Source organism: Pelobates fuscus, chromosome 5, assembly GCF_036172605.1.
Source record: "Pelobates fuscus isolate aPelFus1 chromosome 5, aPelFus1.pri, whole genome shotgun sequence".
Lineage (NCBI taxonomy): Eukaryota > Metazoa > Chordata > Amphibia > Anura > Pelobatidae > Pelobates > Pelobates fuscus.
Genome location: NC_086321.1, coordinates 255,178,160 through 255,198,952, shown reverse-complemented (window position 1 = coordinate 255,198,952; position 20,793 = coordinate 255,178,160). Strand labels below are relative to the sequence as shown.

General features: G+C 39.2%; 1 protein-coding gene across 2 annotated transcripts in view; it reads left to right on the top strand.

Moving 5' to 3' along the window:
* ADAMTSL1 (ADAMTS like 1) overlaps window positions 1-20,793 on the top strand; it is a 918,974-nt gene that overhangs the window by 669,261 nt on the left and 228,920 nt on the right. For both annotated transcript variants that reach the window (XM_063455242.1, XM_063455243.1), the window contains one exon: window positions 13,680-13,916. In XM_063455242.1, the coding sequence (XP_063311312.1) occupies window positions 13,680-13,916 (237 nt within the window). The remainder of the gene's footprint in view (window positions 1-13,679; window positions 13,917-20,793) is intronic.

The following is a 20,793-nucleotide window of genomic DNA, read 5'->3' as shown; positions in this document are numbered from 1 at the left end:
CATAACGGGACAGCACACCACCTCACAACCCCAACCGGAGCGCCCACCTTCCTGCGGGCACTGGGACTACAACCCCCACAACTCACCTCCATGACAGCGAGCCAACCAGACAGCTGGGAGCAGGACGACGGCTCCATCCACGACCAGCAAACAACCAAGTCACCGACGCCTACCACCTGACCCCGTACAGGGACTGAAACCAGGGGCACTATTTACTGCAGTGCGGGGATTGCACATGTGAGGACCTGATACCCGTGAGAGAGAAGGGGCAACCCCCACTAACCACTCACACCCGTGACTATGTCCCCATATCAATGACACCTCTGCGTCTCCCTGGGTTTCCTCACATTATTTTCTCTAGTTCATCCTTTTTTTTTTTTTTTTTTTTCATGTTTTTCATGTTTTGTTGTACTGTATATGAGCCTCAGCACTACCATGCTTTTATTCTTTCGTTACCTAAAATGTTAATTCATATGTAAAGGTTGGGTGCGATAGTATCCTCTCCGCACATGTCACTGAGGCACACTTATACTACAACCACACACCATAGAAAGATTGCAGGGCTTAATGTTTAACCTCGCCACTCCGCCCACCCCCCGTCATCCCCAGGGTTACAGGGGACACACAAGATGCCGCACAAGGTACATAGCATTCCGGAACCACTGCCACACTAGACAGATCACAAGAATCCACTGAGTTCCACTAGCGAGTACACACAGGCATCCAAACCCACATACCTGCACTAACCTGAAATACAGTCACATCACTCACATACCTGGAGTATCCCAAGGGGAGCACAAATGCACACTACGAGACCAACCACAACCCTATCCACCCTGGGCATGTCAATAAACCTTTTTGCTAAAAGAAAATGTGCTTAAAAATTGAAATATAATCGTTAATACATGTACCTGCTTGCTCCTATCTTACAATTATTTTACAACTTTGCTCTGAAATGTATCCTGTAAACATGCAATACCGAGCACAAAAAATAAAGAATTTAAAAAAAATAAAAAATTCCACAACATGTTTCACCACATAGGGCTTTATCAAGTGGAAACAAACCAAAACATAGCATTCTTGGAAACTACCTAAATAAACCTTCATATTTATTGTCCTTTAAAAAAAGATAGGGCACAGTGCACCTTTACAAAATAGAGGGAGGCTCTAGGTGTCCCTCTGAGAGATGAATTATAGGTTATAGGTGCATACAACGCTGACTCCTCTCTCCTTACAATGGGAGTAGGGGGTGTTAGGGAATAACTGGTGGATAGTAAGATATATTAAAACAACACAAAGTATATTCAATAACAGAAAAGATTTCAAAAGCCCGGCCTAACTCACTGAATATGTTTCACATTAGCCCACACACAAATGCTTTTTTTTTAAAGTATATACCTGTTTTGCATATCTATCATCCCATTATTAGGGTAATTTTCATTTACGGAATATATAAACGAGACTTGCAAAAAGCCAAAAAGATGGATGGAAAATTTAATCCCACCTGCATAAAGAACTTTTATGTTCTCTTTTTTTCTGCGTTATTCTATACTATTTCGAGAGTAGGATTAAGTATACTATTTAGAGAGTCTCTATGTATCCATTGTTCAGTACTCTGCAATGGCACTTAATGAATAAAAATAATATCTATTATACATGCTTATTAAGGCAACAATTAATTTCCCCATAATAAGTGGAGTCTCCATGCTGCCAAAGTGGTTGTAAGGAAAAAGGTCTAGAAAGGCTTTAGACAGTGTGATGCATTTTGATAAATGTGCTGTTGTTCTTTCCAGTTTTTGAAGTAATGAGAGACGTTGATAAATGGGCCTATAATAGGATCACACATGGACAATAACAATTGGAGAATGTGTCCCTGTGATTCTTCATCAGTCATTGTGCCATGTCTGTTTAAAAGACTATTTGTGTCCAATTTGCATAATGTGACTTAATTAAGTGGCATTACTGCTTTAGAAATCTTCACGGTCTTATTTACGCATTATACTGCAAACACAGATCTATTATTATATTGGTGTAGCTCCCCATGAATCTGGCTGTTTTGCAGTTTATACTAGCTATGTTGTACACATTTGCTAAAATAGACTTGTTTAAACATTTAAACAAAGTATCTATAGATTAGTATTTTTTTTTTTTTAATTCTTTATTTATTCCAAGGTAGAACATTACATTGAAAACATAACATATCAATACGTTATAAGGTGTTGTTACATTGTGCATGACATATCCCCAGTAAACCTGTAAGATCATTAGATTAACATATCTAGCAAACTTGTACTGCATCAATGTATCCTGGAATGTGTATAACATACAGTATAAAGCTGATTCCCTGTTCTCCCTGGTATTTTTTAACTTATAACATAAAAGGAAAATCAGATAAAACATGAAGAAGCTACAGAAAACCATACAGACATTTCTTTGGTCGACAGGACATGCCCCTTCTTTTCCCATGCAGTAATGTGTGGATCCTATAAACCTGTATCTTAATCAATTATAAATCGTTATCATCCGGGTGTTGCGCCCTCCAGACATCAACGAGGCCTGTATCTTGCATGAAAATATGTAACAATTTGTCCTGCCCGCCCCTTTTATGTGACCTAGGGAGACCTTTACCAGGTCCCCTATCTCTCGCTGGGCATGGAACTGCATTGAAATCGCCCCCTACTATTATCATTCCATGTGGCAATGTATTGATTACCTGGGTCAACTCTGCCCAGAACTCCTTAGAAGGGTCATTCGGGCCATAAAGATTTAGGATATGTATACTATGGGAGTACAGCGTTCCTGACAGGAGTACAAAGCGGCCTCCCGAGTCTATGTGTACCTTTGAAACATTGAGTGGGCATCTGTGATGTATTAAAATAGCTACCCCATTGCTCTTATTGAGAGCTCTAGACTCATATGTGGTGCGGTATGCATGGTCCCTAAGCACAAACTTCGCTGACGCCTGAATGTGTGTCTCCTGAAGGAAAGCTATATCGGGGTTTAATCTTTTGAGGTCCCTAAACATGAGGCGCCGTTTTTTGGGTGCATTGAGTCCTTTAACATTCAATGACAATATCTTCACCGGCATGGATCCGCCCTGTGGGTTTCGCTATAATAAGGCAAAGTGTTAAGCATGCGCTCTAAATTGACCTCGTTCACCTTTCTCGCGGGTGGGAGGAGTATTGTTAGCCAGTGCTTTCTAGTCTCTTTAGTGCCCGTGGGACCAAGCAATGTAATCTTACCTGTCGTCCCGCTCCCCCTCCTCGATTGAAGTCGTCCATCCCTCGGGTGCACCTCAGGAAGTCTCCGGCTGATCCTTAGGGGTACCGCCCCCGCGTCCCCCTCCATGGTAAAGTAGGGTAGAAAATGTAAAAGGGAAGAAAAGGGATAGAGTAAGGTAGAAAAAAGGAAAAAAAGAAAGAGAAACATACTGGTGCCTGGTCTTACCGATAGCCAGGCCTACGTGGGGTGTGAGTCCCTGTCCCTCCAGTATTCCTTAGAGGTCCCACAGGGCCAGGGACCCAGACCAACCCAAATCTGAAATGAGACCGCATCCGATCATAAATCATCTTAAGCCTCCGTTACGGTACAATTGCCTAGTAGAGACATCCCTCATCAGTTTGCCAAGGGTCATTGTACTTGCATTCCTTACCGGGCTTCCCCCGTCCCCCATCAATTCACCCGTCCCATGATTCCCTCACCGTCCTGATCCCCCAGAGAGCTTAATGGTTCCACCAAAGATGACATTAGAGTTAGAAACACCTAAATAGGCCTGGTCAGTAGAACCATGGTGCGTACGGCATAGCATGATCTCTCACCTAGTATTTTGAAGCCCACAAAGTATGGGAAGTTCCCCGTAGTCGGAGCTGGGAAGTAGGACGGTAAAAGACTCAAAAGACCACTCCCTCCCTCGCATAATCGCAAATCCTGCACCCTACCCGTGCTTGAGGGGCTCTCTAAGCTACAGCTTTACTAGGTGCCATGAGTGGTGCTTACGAAAAAACAAAACTAGCAAACGATAGCGTCATCCCCCAGCCACCCACCGCCACGCATCTTAACAGCGAACCTCAGCCTACACCCGATGGTAAAAACTCAAAAAAATAAATACATTTAGGTCAAAAAAATTAGACCATACATTGAATATAACAATAGCTGTGAAACACAAAAAAAAATACAATTTATCTCCCCGCCGCAAGCCCCCCGCCGCCCATTACAACCTTCCCTCTACCCGTCAGCCAGTTTGTAAGACTAAAGTCCATGCCCCGGTTCAAAATACTAAGCGTCCATATAGAATTTAGTATCTACACCGCGCTTAGGTTACAATCTGGGCGCGGGCATGGAGAAGAGCTAAGAATGTGACCCCAAAAGGGACCAAAAATAGGGGTACCATCCCACTCAGTATTGCAAGGAGTCACTGCAGGGAGTCACAAGCCCTAACCCGCCCCACAACAAATCGGAACCCCCCCGAAAGAGAGCCTCTCGCCGAGTAGGAAGGACCCGGACCCAGCGGGCAAAAGAACCCCTAAACCAAAAATAGAAAAACGTGCCCGCCAAGAAAAAGAAAACCCCTCCTCCCAAAATCAGGATGCATAGAACCCCCCAGCCAGCCAGCTCATTTGGGGGCTATCCCCACGAGAAACTGGCCCCTAAACGGAAGAAAATTCCCTTCTGACCTCACTCGCTCGCCGTGTACCAATCTCGGGGGAGGGGATGTACCGTCACCGTCGCTGCATCAGGAACCGAGATTTCTCCCATGTCTCGCACCCCCAGCTCGTGTAGAAATGACACCGGATCTCCGCCCGGGTGCAGGATCCTGGAGCGCCCATCCTTAAAGGCCATCAGCCTAAACGGATGGCCCCACGCATATTTAATGGAATGCCGCTGAAGCAATTCCGTTATAGGCCGCCATTCCTGCCATTGTCGCAGGGTGTCCGGCGTTAGGTCTTGATACAAGGCCAGTTCAGTTCCTTTATACTTACGGTGCGCTCTTGCAATGTGCCAGTGGCTTTCCGGTATATTTGGGAGAAACGGTTTAAATATGGAGGAGACCACCTCAATCAGGGAGCCGTCCCCCTCCTGTTCTGGCAGACCCCGCAGCCTGATGTTATTCCTTCGTGAGCGGTTGCCCAGGTCATCCAACGCTGATTCAGCCGCTGCTAACCTGGACGTTAATAGGTTAATCTGAGCAGCAGCCACGTTGTGAGCTTCCACCGTGGACTCCACTCGCTGTTCCAGGACTGCAGTTCTGTTCCCCAGCGCATGAATCTCCGCCTTGACTTCGGCGGTATTCCTGGCTATTTCCGTCGCCAGGTAGGACCTCAGCTAAGGTTGCCAGTATCTGTTTGGCATCCGGCTCTTGGGGTCCAAGTGCCGCGCTGGAGGAGATAGGAGGAGATCGGGGCCCACCCGTGCTCTCCCGTCTGCCATCTTGGGTGGTATTTCTCATAATGCGGGAGGCCGCGAAAAGATCTGTCACCATGACGCCCTGGTCAGTGAGCTTTTTCGATTGTTTTTTCGGGGCCCGTTTGTCCATCTCGGGTTCCCCGGTACTTAGTTAGTAATAAACTCATGGTCTGTGGCTATTATCGGCTGTTGGTCCGGCGATCCCGGCAGAGCTTCACACGGACACGTCCAGCTCGCTCCTACCGCAGACCACGCCACCCCGATTTGTGTTTTTTAATGTATTTTATTGATTCTTAAAAATTTACATTATACAATGTAATCAGCAAATGAGCTACAGGAAAATAACATTAAATCTAGCTACAAAATTCATAGGAATGGTGGGGGTGGGGAGGGGTGGGGGAAATTTTATAAGCCAAATTAATAAAAGCTATGAAGGTGCCCAGATTGTGAGATCTGTTAAATTAAGGCAGTCTATGAGGTCCCACGGTAACGTATTGGGTTATATGTCTCTCTAGATTATCAGGACATAATAATCATCTATTCCTTAACAGTTCTTAAAATTAGTTAAATACAATCTCAGATGAACAAAAACACATGACTTATTACACTCTGTCATGACCATGTTATGTCCTGATTTGTAAAAAGCATTGAGCTTAAAGAGGGTGGACTTTTCCACATGACTTTATATAGTTCATACTAAACGTACAATTTATTTGTTTTTCATTATTACGTTTTTTAGAACTTGGGTGAGGGCGAGCAATCAAATTGCTTTGGTGTAATTTGTAATTGTTAATTTTTCATGATATTTTTCAGCTGACTTATTTTTCTAATATATTTCAAAACTCAAATGGTATAAAAAAAACATATGCATATATTTGCTCACATGTTGCACCGTAACCCATACAAAAGAAGAAAAACAGGGTGAAGTAATGGCAACGACAAGCTGAGATTATTACTAGAACTTAATGAAATACAGAAAGGCAACAATGATCAATGACCACATCCAACATCAGGCTGCCAATCAGAAGAGTGCTGAAATCAGAACACCATTTTGACAATCTAAAACCATCTGTAAATCATGTGGCAGGGGGTCTGCATGATGTTTCAAATTCAACTTCGGATGATGCATTCCATCAAAGCTTATATGGATGAAATAACTTTGAGTTATACCAGAAATCATCTGTGGAGATTGTGATAAGGGGGTGTTTTAATCCAGCACAAAAATAGCTACGCATGTTGTTATATAGTTTTTATCTGTACATGTGCAATGGATCCTGGTGATGTTTTAAGATGGTGCGGCTCGAGACTACAAGCCAGGAATTTGACCTTGCCCTAAAATAAGAAATTCTAAATTAAATACAATGTCCAATTAGAGAATCCAAAAAATATAGGCTCTTGAAGAGTGTAGAGAGGCTACTTGTGTCAAAGCCAGGGGAGGAGTGACTAGGGCTGCACAAACAAAATGATTTAGCTCCTAAATGGCAGAGAATTGAGCAGTGACACTGCAGGGGCAGGATATATACACCAAAACCACATTATGAAGTTATTGGGTGCATGGAGTGTCCCTTAAAGTGTATTTTTGTTTAAAGGAACACTATAGCATTAGGAATGCAAACTACAAATATGTATTCCACACCTATTTCTACAGAATAAAAACATTGTATTTACCTTTTCTGCCTCACATCACAGGACTACCATCCCAACTCAAAGGCTGAGATCATCAAGACCTGTACGAAAGCATTGGGAATCTAATGCACATATGCAGCAAAATGAGACCATCTGATTGAAATAGCTGAGTTTCACTTGTCTATTTGGACGGATGTGCCTCTATGGTTGTTAGCGTGACAGCCACTAGCCACTAGAGTAATTTAAACCCTGCAATATAAACATTGCCATTCTTCCAGAACAGCAATGTTTTATATTACAGTGTTAAAACGAACGGGACATGGCACTCAGACCACTTCATTATGGTCTAGGTGCCTGTACTGTCCCTTTAACCTTTTAAGATCCAGAAATAGGACCAACACATTCTATGAGTTTCAGTGTTTGGCAGTGTGTGGGCCAAACACTGAAACTCATATCATCACAATATCAATTAACTCTACAAGTGACACAAGGCCATGTTCACCTCATGGACATTCAATAAGTTTAGTGTGCATGCACACTCACCCTAAAATAAAAAACTAAAATTGGAAATATCAATTGGAACTCAGGATCTTCAAATTATGTGACCAGCACAATACCTGTGGAGCTACTGAGTAATTATCTAGGGCATTAATGCAGTGGTGTATCCTGGTTTTGTGCTGCCCTATATTCACTGACAGATACGCATACACTAGCTAACAGACACGCTCACACTCACTAACAGACAAACACACACTCACTAACAGACACACACAGACACACACTCACTAGCAGACACACACACACACTCACTAACAGACTCACACACTCACAGGCAAATACTCACACTAACAGACACACACACTAACAGACACACTCAATCACTAACAGACACACACACACACACACACACACTAACAGACACACACAAACACTAACAGACACACACATACTAACAGACACACACATACTAACAGACAGACACACACACTAACAGACACACACTAACAGACACCCACAAACACTAACAGACACACACACACTAACAGACATACACACTAACACACACACACTCACTCACATTAACACATTTTTTTTATTTTTTATTTCACCCCCCCCCCAGTCTCCTTACCTTTGGGAATGCTGGGGGGGGGTTCCCTCTTTCCCTGGGGGTCCAATGGCTGTAGGGCTGGCGGGCGGCGGGCGGCTGGCTAGGGAGCACTTCCTCTGAGCTGTCTGCTCAGCTCCCTCGCGTGCCGCAGAGTGAGGCTGGGAGCCGGAATATGACGTCATGCTCCACCTCCCAGCCTCACTCTGCGGGCGGCGCGCGAGGGAGCTGAGCAGACAGCTCAGAGGAAGTGCTCCCTCGCCAGCCGCCCGCCGCCCGCCAGCCCAGCATGTCTGTTAGCCGCAAGGCTAACAAGGCATTTGCCCTGGGCATTTATTTGCCGCCCCCTGTAAAATGCCGCCCAAGGCAAATGCCTTGTTTGCCTCGCGGCTAAAACGTCCCTGTTTAATGGGAGACAATTCACACATAAACAAGAAGACAATTCAATGCACGTGCCTCTCTCCTCGGGTGGCAAGCTTATAAGTTCAAATGCAAACTGAATATGTGATATCAGTAATTAGTTTTAGGAACACATTAAACATGTTTGAATTCTATTTTCAAGATCTTGACATGGCCAGCTCTTCTCAGTAGTTTATCCATGCATCCACCATTCAGGACAAGGGGAAACTGTTAAATTGTTATAATTAAAGAGACTGACTCAGGTAGGCATGGTCTTGATGACATGGAGAGCCGTTGCATGTTTTTTGAGCTCTGACCCAAATTTTGACAAATACACAAATTTGCATGATAAATCCTTTGGGAAATAGTTCCAAATTGCTACTCTCACACCTTGACCATCATGAGGAGGAAAAACAATAAGCTCAAAGCCCTACCAGACAAGGGTTCATCAACTATCTACTGCTGATCAGGACTCCGCCTAAGATGGCGGTGGCGCTGCCAGACCCAGACTGTTCATATTTATCTGAGGAAGAGTTTTTTGACAACCTTGACTAGTTTCCTGATCACAGGGGATTGGTATACTCACCTAACGCACAAAGGTAGACTCTCTAGCTACTAAATGTGAGATAGTGGATTTAATGAAAAACATAGTCATTTTTTAATGCAGATTTGTCAGTGGTAAAGGAAGAGATTACAGCTGTTATCGCTAGAGTGCAGACAGAAAAGGAAGATATTTCTTCAATGGCTCAGAGCCATTTTGGCACAACAGAGCAAGTTACTCACATACAGGCCTCCCACCAAAAGATGCAGCTTCGATTGGTTACTCTGATCAGCTATCAGAAACAAAATGACCTAAAAGTACAGAGCATTGCTGAGGACGTAGAAGCAAAAGAATTGTCACACTTTGTCGCTTACAGGCTACTATCTGGCCACTAAGGCAGCTGAAATCTGTTCATATTAATTGCTGCTCGTACCTTTAAAAATCTTCAAGAGTGCTAGCTGGTGCTCCCAGGGATGTTCTGCTTTATAACATTTACAGATAAATTGGCTGTTCTGGAGGTTTTTAAATCTAGGAGGCCCTTGCACTTCAATTCAAAGAGACGTATGTTCCTGCAAGATCTATGCAAGTCCATTCTGCAGTGGAGAAGATCATATCATGCGTGACAAAGTCCCTACGGGACGCCAACATTGGCTATCGGTGGGGACTGGCAGACTCTCTCTTTACTGCAAAAGATGGCAAGATCTACACACTCATCTCTGTATTGGACTCTTCTCCCTTTCAGTTGTTACTTTATGTCATACTTAAGGATGGGACTACAGTGATCTTTGGTCCTTTCAATGGATAATTTCCATCTGTCCTTTTTCTTATCAGCAATGGTTCTACACTGGGTTTACTAGTTTTTTTTTTTTTTATAAATTATAAAATGGGCATCATATATTATACATATTTCTTTTAATTATCATGTAATCTGTGTTTTCACAAATTATATACTATTTGTACCTTCATAAAAAATATAAAAATAAAAAAAGAGGCATACACAACACAGTAATAGGTTCTTTATTTATTTTTTTACACAACATTTTAAATCCTGCTCCCTGAAGAAAATGTCTGTAGTCTTTATCTTTTCCACTGACAACAGATGTTTTGCAACTAGTAAATGGTGATGTGCTGCCCTTTTTACCGCTATGGACAAGCCTCCACCGGTACCCATCATTGCAGAACCTGGAATATTAAGTAGCAGTGCTGGATTTTTATGGGAAGCTCCAAATATGAGGACTCTACAATAAGAATAAAAAACACCCAGTAGGTGTCTAGAATATTTTATAGGTTTGCGAATACTCATATTGTACGAAACTCAATTAGCAAATAACTGTCATGCTATTTAATTATCTGAGGGGAAACAAGTCAAACAACAGGAGAAAACCATAAAAGGAACAATATTGATAAAGCAAATTTGAAACACGCACTGTTGAGGCCTGTGGTTCCTGTGGAAATATATTTACCAAAGTCAATTATATCTCTCCAGCTATTAGATCATTTTAACAGCTTTATTTTTTTTGTAGGTGGAATTCTTTGGCCCTGGAAAACGAGGGGGATAATTGAGAGCCATGGGAGCATATTATGATTGGAATTATTGCAGTATTTATTTTTTCTAAAAATACAATTCTTCGTTTTTATATATTTATACGGGATTAGGTCTGAGGGCTTTACTGAGCCAGGACTAACACAGATACAATGTATCTGTACAGTGTTTGGGGGCTGTTTTTGCTCCCCCTTAATATCCACTATGAATTGAGAGTGTATATCTGTCACAGTTACTCTTTATCGCAAATGTTTAAAATTATTGGCAGATTTATTTTAACATCTATGATTTCATACTCAAGAAAGACCACTATTATTTAAAGCACTGGAAATTATCTAGAGACTGCTGTCGTTGCCAACATTATATCATGCCCATATTTGGAAGATGCCTAAAAGTGAGACAATGTTAAAAGACTCTATAATTCTAGAAACTGCAGGAATATAAACTTGCAAGCATTTAAAAACTTGTATTTAATAGTGGCACCAATAACATATGTACTATAGTTAAAACTACATTTCAAAGCAATTTTGTGAGAATCTTGATCAGATAATACAATAGTGATTATTTTACCATTTATCGTATGCAATGCTCATTAAAGAACTATAAACAAAGAACACATTGTTTTATGTTATTGTGTTCAACAAGTAAATTAGATGCATTTTGGAATGCAAGGCATCATTAAGACCTTGTTAGGATAAAATCAACCTGATAATGTTTTGGCAATCCATTTATAACTTATTGAGTGCAGCTTAACAATTAGGGGTCTGGTCACTATTGCTTATTGTCAAAACGTAGATCACGATATCCTTATTGGGTTTGCATTCTAATCAAATTACAATGGCTTCAACTCTCCGTGACTCAGTTTAAGGTGTTTATTAATTGATTAGATCCCATTAAATCCCATCTAGAAATACTGCAGGTAGAATGTGGATCAGTTATCTGGCAGACAGGTATCGAGTATTAGCTTGCTGCCTCAAGTGATAAATATATGGATTGGACAGCCACAAAAAAGCATTTCTGCTATATTTGTTTAGAGGAAAAATAGTTTAGAGTGACTCCATGTTCCTCCTAAAGTCGCCATTACCTTACTTTTGCCTATTTAAACTAAATGGCCGGGAAAATGATATAATTGATGTATTCTATCCTTACTAATTGCCTAGTCTCCCGCTCTATATTATTAGTCTACTGGTTTGGCCCCCTGCAACGTTTTTATTATCTATTATCTTTTCACACTCGCGCTTCTTTCCATTATGTCGTCTTCTTTCCATCACTTCCACTGTCTTACTGACTATTCCTGCCAATCAAATCATCCAAATAAAACCTATATTTATATGATCCTGATCATCACCCCCAATAATATTTCTTCCAGTTCATATCGATAGGTAATTATTTTATGTTAATTCCACATGCGTATAATAATCTTCCTTTTATCAACGCAACTTGGCTGTATTCCTTCGAATTCCCATTTACATTCCCTTACATAGCTCAGAATAGCTGGGATGAATATCACAGGATAATGGATTTCCTTTGAAAAGATTTGCAATGAAGATACCCAGGAGACGAAATACTTCCAAGTTTATTAGTGTGCACTGCAGATGTCCTTTAACTGTTATTTACTTCCCACCCACATGTATGAAATAAATCAGAACTTTTGGGCAGTTTTCTGATTGCTCACTGGCATTTGAGTCAGTGCTGCAGATGTAAGTGGATTGAACTTTACTCATCCAGGAACTTAAACAGGCTGCGTAATAAGAAAAATAATAATATAATGATTAGTATAGCCACCTTTTGCTCCTAATTCCACAGGGAGAAGGGTAAAAAGGCATTTTTTGAAAATGTGTAAGAAATTACGATTACCCAGTTTCTTCAACCCTGTCACTTTGCAGTTCTATTTATTTATATGTAAATGTGTACCTTGAAATCTCAAATGTCCACAGCACTCCACTTAAGTTTATTCAGCCATTCAACAAGTAGACAAAGTTTCACCTCTAAGGCTTAAAGGAACTATGGGCACCATAACAACTTCGTAAACATAACGTTGTTACGGTGCCCAGACATCCCTGGCGCTTTCTTACCTGAAGGAGTTTAAAAGATTCTCGAACTGTTTTTAGTTAACTCTCAATAACAACCAAAAAACTGGACAGTGCTTCAAATGGGAAAAAAAAGTAAATAAAAAATATCAATAAAACCACCCATCAGATTTGTCAGTCATTTTCTGAGAAGCTTTCGACTGGAGAAAACAGTAACAGGAGTAAGTGCTGAATAAATAGGGCATGAGTCTACCCTTACCTCCTGTGTCACTTTACCCCTCTTCCTCTAGAATGTAAGCTCGTTTGAGCAGCGCCCCCAACACCCTCTGTTCCTGTGCGTCCAGTCCGTATTGTTGTAATTACATGTCTGTTAGTTCACCTGTTGCACAGCACTATAGAATTTGATGGCGCTTTATAAATAATAATAATAATTAGCAGCTGAGTTGATTTTTTTGCAGCTAATAAAATATACGTTGAAAATTGTTCTGTAGTTTTGTTGTGTTTTTCTTTTCTTATTATTTTTTAAATACCGGTACTCTAATTAAAGAAAATTGACAAGATGACACGTCAGTTCCAAAACTGAGTAATAGCATAATAGAAATGCCAAAATATTTTCATAACACTTGGGCTGTCAAACAGAAAGCAATACAATACATCTAAAGGAAGACTGTGGATATGGTAGTTTTAACCTAAGCCATAATCATCTGTGTTTTTCTTTTATAATCATGCAATTGTTTATTAGTCTTAAAGTGAACACACTTATTTTGAGTGTGTTAGAACAAATTCCTAAGGCATTAACATTTTTAAGTTATTAGATGTCAAAGACTGATGTCACCAGAATCCTTTTTATTAATTCTTATTAACCCTAGCATTTCATGAACATACACAAGCGTCTTATCAAAGAGCTATGGATACAGGATACAATGGTTCCTTTTTTTTTCTTTCTGTTTTTGAATTAAATGGAATGTCAGAAGTGCTCTGATTGCCAAGTTCAACAACATGAAGCCTGTTTTTTTCTTCTATCTGTTACAGGATTGCCCAGCAGAATCTGGAGATTTTCGGGCACAGCAATGCTCAGCTCATAATGACGTGAAATATCAAGGACAGTATCGGGAATGGCTACCTGTTCACAACGACCCAGAGAATCCATGCTCCTTGAAGTGCCAAGCAAAGGGTACCTCTCTTGTAGTAGAGCTGGCTCCTAAAGTCCTCGATGGCACCAGGTGCTATACGGAATCATTGGATATGTGCATCAGTGGTTTGTGCCAGGTAAGAAAATTTTATAAATACATATTTTAATAATTGTATCTTCTTGTTTTTGACAACTAAAACAATAGCAGTTTATATCTAATTGTTAGTAGATCACGAGAAACAAGTGGGTTTACTATCCATAAGTAAGTATGTATAATAACAGAAGTGCTCACATCTCACAGAATCAATTCAAACTATTTCTTTACGTAGCGGAATGGCTTTACGTCACGAACAGAACTGTGTAAGACATGAGCAGGTTTTGTGGGGAGTCTGGGCCTCTGCTGTAAGCAAGCATATCTTGTTAATTTTTACTTTTAATATTGAATTTATATATACCGTAATCTGATTTTTTTTATTTTTTTTAAGTCATAGACGTCACTGTATGGATACTATATTTAATTAGTGAACTCTCTTGTATCCTTATGCTCATTCATAAAACCTGTCTTATGGATGGTTGCGAAAATATTATGGTATGTGCCTTAAATAAATTATAACCACTGAATTACAAACACTTGTGGAATTATGACCCATAAGATTGATTTGTGATTTCTGCACCCTAGGCCTGTTTTAAGAACTACTCCCCTCAAGTTTATGGACAAAAGAATGACAGTTCAATAAACATATCTATACAAAAACACTGAAAGAAAACCACAAACCTTCATATCAGTTTATATATCACTGCTAAACCCATATGTCTGGATAGTGTCTGAAATGTAAGAAACAAAGTCGTGCTGGCCAGTGTCTAGAGGGTTAATTTTGTTTAAGAGTGGATTCTAAGAGCTCCTTACACTGAACTTGGATCGTATTAGTGGCACAACTCCCATTTGTGATTTTGACTTTTGGAGGTGGACAAGCCTGTATGTATGTTTATACATGTGTATACATACTTACATACACAAATATGTAATACAAAATATGATCTGCTCGTTATTTCAATTGAACAGAACATGTTTTCTACCCACCAAGTTTATAGATGGTAATATTATCTGTGCAATTATTCCCCATAAGGATTGATGATTATTACACACAGGGTTATTTAACAAAGTGAGAATTAATGCAAGGTGAATTTCAAATTTAAGGACAAATCAGCCGAACAGAAATCCTTGTTGACTTTGAGAATCTTTCCAGTTCAGCTATTTTGACCTAAAATTTGAATTTCACTTTGAATTCACCTTGAATTTTTACTTTAGTGAATAACCCTGGCAGTTAAAGGGATACTATAGGCACCAAAACAACTTTAGCCCTAATGAAGCAATTTTGGTGTATATATCATGACCCTGCAGTCTCACTGTTCAATTCTCTGCCATTTAGTAGATCAATCATGTTAATGCAGCCCTAGTCACCTGCGCGTTACACCTCTGCCAGCTAATGGGTTAAAAAACAGTCTCCGGGCACCATGACCACTTCATATCATTGAAGTGGTTATGATAGTTGGGGTAACCCCTTACTTTACTTCCTTGTAACACTTTATATATATAATTTAATATATAATTCTAAGTGTACAGGTAGACAAACACCTATAGATTTTAGAATCTATTCAGAAGCAAACCTTTCTTTCTTTCTAGGTGAATGGCATGTATCAATAAATATTTCACTATAATATACTCAAAAATGTAAGCACATACAGCACTATTGTCAGGATTGCTCTTGGGTTGTTTTTTTCCAAGCAATAACTTAGCTCAGCTGTTATTATACTTTTCTTTTCTTTCTTTTTTTTTAACTTGATGTGCTACTTTAAAAAGAAAAATATTATTTATACATTACCTTTGCCATATTCTGTCAAAAAGAAAAATTATAATGTATGTTTCCCAGATTAAAAAAAAAAAAGACTGTAAATTGCTTGAAAATCTTTAGCCTGCCAATCGTACAACTCTTATTTTGTGAAGTTGCATAATGCACGTCTTTGTCCTCATTCCTGCTTTTCTCATAAGAAGTATCCCTTTACATATTATTGTAGGGCACCATGTGTCATTTATCATCGTGCACTAAAACTAAAGCCCAAGTAATCAACATCATCAGTGCTAAACTAACATTTGCTAAAATACTTATTACCAGAAGCTTTAATGTTAGATTACAGCAGTAGGTTACTGTATGTGAGTGATGTCACTTGAAGGTATATTTTTATCATGGATGGGAATTTATTAAAATAGACATTGAAAAAAAAAAATCAGGAAGCTACTGAACAAGCAGCACATTCAGTGGGGAAGCATACAATAGGAAAATGGAATCTTTGTCTTGGGAGCTTAGTTTCTATGAAATGTTGGGGATTTTTCAGGGGCAGTGTAGAAAATGCAAGTATTGATAGAGAGCATAGAATTTACATTTGTTCTGATTGACAGGGTCAGTTTTAGGAATGCTGGATTCTTGGAGACGATTGGCTGTAATAATGAAAGGAGGATCTGCCTATGTGCTAAAAAAAATCAGTTTCCAGGACACTGGAGTCACCCCTAACTGGTTTGGATAGAGGGTTAGTGTAGTTTTTCGTTTACATTAGCCTTTTCTCCTTTGGTTGGGGTCCTATAATGGTCATTTGAACCAGTGTGATGGAATGTATCATGAGGCCCCATGACCTATTCTCTGCATATACACACTTCAGCTTAAAATGAAATCATTGCATACTACTCCGGAACAACAGTCTGATCATATTATGTTTCGTGGCAGTATTTTCTACTTGTAATTTTATAAAACAGAAAGGCCTATTGAAAATACAATTCTACAAGCGATAAGTACTGTGTGTTATAAAGCAGTACATTATTGCTTTTTAATATTACATTAAACTCACTTTTTTCTGCTGCTCTAGAATTTAACTAATATGTCAAATTGATATGTGAGTGGTGAATTTTAATGTCATCAGTAGTATTCTGATAACTGTATGACAATACTTTTATAGTCCCTCAATAATTACACGGTATTCTATAAGGCTTAAAGAAACATTCTGACGTTAGGTATGCAAACATGTGATCGTAATGTGTTCCTAACGTTAGTGTTATGCTAACTAGTTTTAGAATTGGGCCAACCCAGAAATAATAAAATATAGATTTTAACTTACCTTTAGTCCTCTTTTAGTCCCCCTTTGTACAAGTCTCTTAATAGCCACCGCTCCTCCCCTGGCTGAGCTCATCATTTCATAGGGAAGCATTTGTGAGTTAGTGCACCTACATGGTAGTTGTCATGCTCCCCATTCAGCATCTCCTCAATGCATCACTATGGGTAATGTCCTAGCCCATTTATTTTTCCACTCGCAAGGTTTTAAGCTAAACTCAGTATCCTAGATTTTATGAGGAGTGATGTCATTCACACACAGTAAACATTTCTTAAAACACATTACTGAACACATGGGGTAAGATTAATCAAAGTGTCATGTCCTGAAAAATGGTGCAAAGTACTACAAGTAAGGCAGTCACCATGATGGAGCCAGCAGGAACATTCCATTGGTGACTACTTACCTTTTCCATCTTTGCACTAGTTTCCAGAACACAGCACTCTGATACATTTTTCTCAGTACCAACTAACATGTAAATGTCACAGTACACACGTTACTAAAAAAAATTAAAGAACATCGAATTTTCTTTAACCATTGTGCTAATATATGTATGGACTTTTTATATATAAAAAGTTAGTAGCTTTCCCACTCGTCAGTCAATTCTTCACATAGAAGTCCAAGATGACTAGATGTTTATCTTGAGGTCTGAGTGACATGAAATAGAGGGAGAACCCCCCTACAGGATATTCCTCTATCAAGCATTCCTTGCAGTTGCTAGAGGAATGTAGTAAGATAATGATGTCTCCCACTTTTCTGACACAATGCACTGTCAGTGAAGTCAGAATGTCTTCTTCAAAGTGGAGGATTTCCATTTGTGGGTAAGTGTTTGCCAACAGGGCCAATCACAGTGAAGGTGAGAATGTTAGCAGGAGCTATGGTTGGGCATTACATTACTGTGTAACACTAACCGTATTTGATTTATGGTAACAGCTGGCATTGCTGAAGAGTTGCTGAGTAATAAATTAGAAATATAGTATGGCAAATGATTCATAAGGAGATGAAATAACTTAATTGGAACTTGCCATAAAAGTGAATAATTATTCATTTCATATAACCCAATGGAAAATATAAATGGTTCAGGAAGATGTAAATTTTAGAAATAATTTGCTTGTCCAAAGGACAAGCAAATTCCCCATATTTCAATCCAAGTGAGCATCGGTGGTATGTGCTGGAACAACAAATCCAATCCATGTAGGCCTCACCTTGCAACTTGCAGAACATAAAAAGGCACTATAGGCATCAAAAGAACTTTAGCTTAACGAAGTGTATTGATTATGCCCCTTCAGTCTCACAGCTCAATTATCTGCCCTTTAGGAGTGAATTCACTTTTGTTTCTGCCCATGCAGCCTGAGCCATACCGCCCCTATCTGTGACTAACACCACATGCATGGAATAAAATGGTTTTATGTTTTAATCAGATGTTAACTTACATTAGAAGAGTCTATATCATGCTCTGTAGATTTAACTTTAATCACACATATGAGTCTCCTGAGGTTCTAGACGGCTCTTAACAGAGCAGAAGAAATATTAAATTATAAATTAAACATACTGTGTAAAAAAGGAAGTTTAAACATTAGAGCTCTCTTTACAGGAAGTGTTTAGGAAGGCTGTGTAAGTCACATGCAGGGAGGTGTGACTTGGGCTGTATACAAACTGATTTAACTCCTAAATGGCAGAGAATTGAGCAGTGAGACTGCAGGGGCATGATCGATACACCAAACCTGCTTCATTAAGATAAAGTTGTTTTGGTGCCTAATATGTCCCTTTAAAGGATCTGTTGCTAATGCTGGTGCCAGATATCATAGGGCACATGCTGTTTTGGGGACCTACATGATATTAGGCAGGTGATTTTATTGTTCACTGGGTGTATATATTTACATAATACTACCTAACTTACATTTTGAAAGTATATTTCTCTAAATACGGATGTTATTATATGAATCCGTGGAATCATGTTTGTTGCTCATTCAATTACTACTAAAAACACAAACATAACTGTTTACAAGACACTTTTATGTTTTTAGGTCAAATTCCTTTCAGATTCCATTTTTTTTATTTACTTTGGAATAAGGCATCTGGTGGCCTTGGTTAGCTATCAAAGCAATAAAGAAATAAACATACACTATCTTGGCAACCTGATCATTTAAATAATCATCAAGAAAAAAATTAGACTAAGAAACATTAGGCTAAAAAAATTGTTTTATTATAACACAGAATAAAGTGGAAAACAAACCATGGCTCCAGCCCAAAGTTTTATGACATAACACGCCATTTGTCATACCTTAAACCCTAACCTGTTCTATACATCCAATTATGATACTAACAGTGTTATTCACTAAATTGATAATTGTTGTTATATAAAGTGAATTTCAAATTTAAGGCACAATTTAGAAGTCATCAGGATTTCTATACTCTTGGCCTGGCCCTATGAACAGAAAAATGTGGATTAACATAAGACATAGCTCTGCAATATTTCTAAAGCATATTTATCACATGAAACTAAACCAAGAATTAGATAGAACCCACAGTAATTCACGATGTCTGCCTGTTCATCATGTCTCATAATAGAGTTGGCTCATGCGACATGTCAAAGCAATGAAATGACAAGCCAGTAATATACCATGGTGCAATGTAAAACAGATGTCACCACAAAGGATGTTTTCATGTTAAATGAAACACACTAATTGGTTGTTCGATGGCTTCTCCTGGCAACTGGTTTTATGAGGGTTGGAATTTGTTTACTATCGTATATGTTACGATGCTTCATAACGCTGATCTCTGGTTTAGTTCTGTTCCAGTGACCACAGTTCATTTTTCTTTAGAGGTTTTACTGCTAGGTTCAAATGTCTAATGTCAATGATGAATAATGATCATCTACAGCAGAACCTAGAGCCTGCATGCCTGATGCCAGGAGTTTGAGTCTTGAAAGACCAGAAAACTGGTTCCTACAAGCCTTAATGATTAAAAATGTATACATATTGAAACTTAGGTAGCCATTCCATTAGTAGGGTACTAAACCAAGCGCCTAGACACTGTGTCAGTGTTTGCAGTTGAGAGAAAACTAGGTAAAGTAATTCAGTGTGTGCAAGATAGGAATATGGACAAATTAGGCGACTGGGCAGCCAAGTGGTAGATATGAGTCAATATAGACAACAGACAAGACAACCATGTCCAATATCAGGAAATTGTTGCTATGCCTGTAAGATACTGTCATGCATAAAAGTGGTAGCCTCTTTATAACTCAATTCAACTCTACCGCGAATATGCAGTGCTATTTTTTGGACCTGTTTATCTATAAAGAGTGCAGTGGTATGCTGCAAAATTAGTTACGTGAATGGAAAATTTTAGTTATGATGAAAGGTTAAAGAATTTAAACTTGTTTACTTTAAAAAAAAAGAAAAAAAAGAAAAGTGCCTCAAAAGGTATTTAATAACATTTATATACAGGACCAGTACAATCAGATTTCTGGTAATCTGTGTATTAAAAAAAAAACTTTATAAATTAAAAAAATACAAATATGCCACTTTGGACTCAATTAAGATTATTTTTCCTCTAAGGCTGAACCTAATGGACTTGAGTATTTTTTTCAACCGTTCTATGTGTGTTACAACATAGGGGCCGGCTTTGAAAGGTGTTTTAATTGTGGCACCAGTAACCTTTCTTTCTATTCTATCTATGAGAACAAAAGCTGTTCCTTTGCACAGGAAACAGACAGGAAGGAGTATAAAAGGTTGATATAGTGTGATAATATTGGCATTAATCACATTATGATCAAGGTATTGTGGGTAATTTGTCTGTTGGTCTGTACATCTGTAAGTATTCCATTCTGTGTTTACGTGTATCAGTTTGTCA